This window comes from Aureococcus anophagefferens (genome assembly GCF_000186865.1).
Source record: "Aureococcus anophagefferens unplaced genomic scaffold AURANscaffold_302, whole genome shotgun sequence".
Classification (NCBI taxonomy): domain Eukaryota; class Pelagophyceae; order Pelagomonadales; family Pelagomonadaceae; genus Aureococcus; species Aureococcus anophagefferens.
In genome coordinates, this window is record NW_008705832.1 from 33,832 (window position 1) to 35,727 (window position 1,896).

General features: G+C 72.3%; 1 protein-coding gene across 1 annotated transcript in view; it reads left to right on the plus strand.

The window, feature by feature from the left end:
- Positions 1 to 1,892, plus strand: part of AURANDRAFT_77925 (hypothetical protein) — a gene marked incomplete at both ends in the record, with an annotated part of 2,740 nt that extends 848 nt beyond the window's left edge. The window contains 2 exons of the mRNA XM_009044410.1: positions 58 to 1,419; positions 1,621 to 1,890. Of these exons, the coding sequence (XP_009042658.1) occupies positions 58 to 1,419; positions 1,621 to 1,890 (1,632 nt within the window). Of the gene's footprint in view, positions 1,420 to 1,620 lie in introns of the transcript that reaches the window.
- Positions 1,893 to 1,896: the final 4 nt, after the last annotated feature.

Here is a 1,896-nt window from a genome sequence, read left to right on the forward strand (position 1 = left end):
GCCCTCGACGGCGTCGACGTCGACGAGTTCGGCGACGACGAGGCCGCGGCCTTCGAGGCGAGCGTCGCGGACGCGCTCGGCCTGCCCGCGGACGACGTCGGCGTCGTCGGCGTCGCCGCGGCCGCCGCGCGGCGGCGGCGGCGGCGCCGCCTCGACGACGCTTCCGGCGTCGCCGTCGACTTCACCATCGACACGCGCGCGGGCCTCGACGCCACGGCCGCGGCCCTCGACGCCGCCGTCGACAGCGGCGTTCTCGACGCGTCCCTGCGCGCGGCGTCGCCGGCCTTTGCGGCCGTCGCGGCCCGACCGGCGACGGTCGTCTTCGCGCCGACGGGCGCGCCGTCGGCGGCGGCCTTCGACTGCTCGAGCGACCGGGGCTACGAGTTCTCCCTCGCGCTCGACGGGCGGCTCCGCTTCCACTGGTCCGTCGTCGGCGGCGCGCTCGAGGCCGCGCTCGTCCTCGCCGGGAGCGGCGGCGGCGACTGGGTGTCTTTGGGGTGGGGCGACGGGTCCATGACGGGCACGGAGTGCGTCATCGCCGAGGGCCCGGACGGCGGCCCGGCGAAGTACGACATCACGTCGTACAAAAAGAGCGGCATCGACGCCATGGCCGCGCAGACGCTGACCGACGCGGCCACCATGGTCGAGGCCGACGCGTACGTCGTCGCGTTCACGAAGCTCATCGACGAGCCCGGCGAGCAGACCGTCGGCGCGGACAGGTTCGTCTGGTCCTACGGCTCCGGGTCCCTGGGCTTCCACGGCGGCGACGTCGGCGCGCTGACGCTGGACCTCGAGACGTGCGCGTTTTCCGTGAAGACGATCGAGACGGTCTCGTCGCGGAAGATCAGGGCCCACGGCGGCCTGCTCCTGGCCGCCTTCGCCGCGCTCATGCCGAGCGCGCTCGTCGCGGCCAAGTCGCGCTTCGTCCTGGCGCCGGGACCGCTCTGGATCCGGATCCACATCGCGTGCAACGTCGCCGCGCTGATCTTGGCGCTCGCGGGCGTCGCGGTCGCGGCGGCGGCCATCGACGGCACGGACGGCGCGGACCACCTGCGGGGCCGCCACCCCAAAATCGGCGTCGGCGTCATGGTCGTCGTCGGCGCCATGGTCCTCATGGGCTTCGCGCGGCCGGGCAAGGACGCGCCGAGGCGCGTCTACTTCAACTACGTCCACACGGGCCTGGGCTACGGCGCCGTCGTCCTCGCGGCCGCGGCGACGCGGAGCGGCATCTCCAAGGCCGCCGACCTGGAGCACATCGCCGACAAACGGGCCTGGTACACGGCGCAGACGTCGCTGCTCGTCGCGTGCTTCTGCGCGTGGCTCGCCGTCGCCGTCGCCGGCGCCGCGAAGCGGCACAAAACGCCGTCGAAGCCCCTCGCGCCCCACCGGCCCAGCGACAGCGAGATCGCGCTGAAGGAGGTCAACACGCCCATCAACGAGAGGGAGGCGGCGCCGTAACACGGGAGTTTTGTCTACAGTGTTGAGTCCTCGGCGATCTTGTAAACCGGCGATTCCGCGCATCCGTGGTCAAAGCGTGAAACGTCGCTGCCAACGATGACGCTTCTGCGCCTCGTCGTCGCGTTCAACGCATTGCGCTCCGCAAATTCCTACGCCACGGAGCTCCGTTGTCGGTCCTTCGCCGTGGGCGACGTCATCATGCGCAAGGCGGCCGTGCGGAGCGACGACACTTACCTCCGCCTCACGGACGCGACCGGCGCCGTCGTCGCCTGCGGGAGCGCCGTCGACGCCGGCGCGACGCTCACGGCGACCCTCTATCAGAACGACGCGGCCCTCGAGTTCGAGAGCCACGACGTCGACCACCTCATCGACGCGCGATCGGGCGCGGCGTTCGTCGGAGGCGTCTGCGGAGGCTTCGAGAACGTCGCGTCGCGGTCG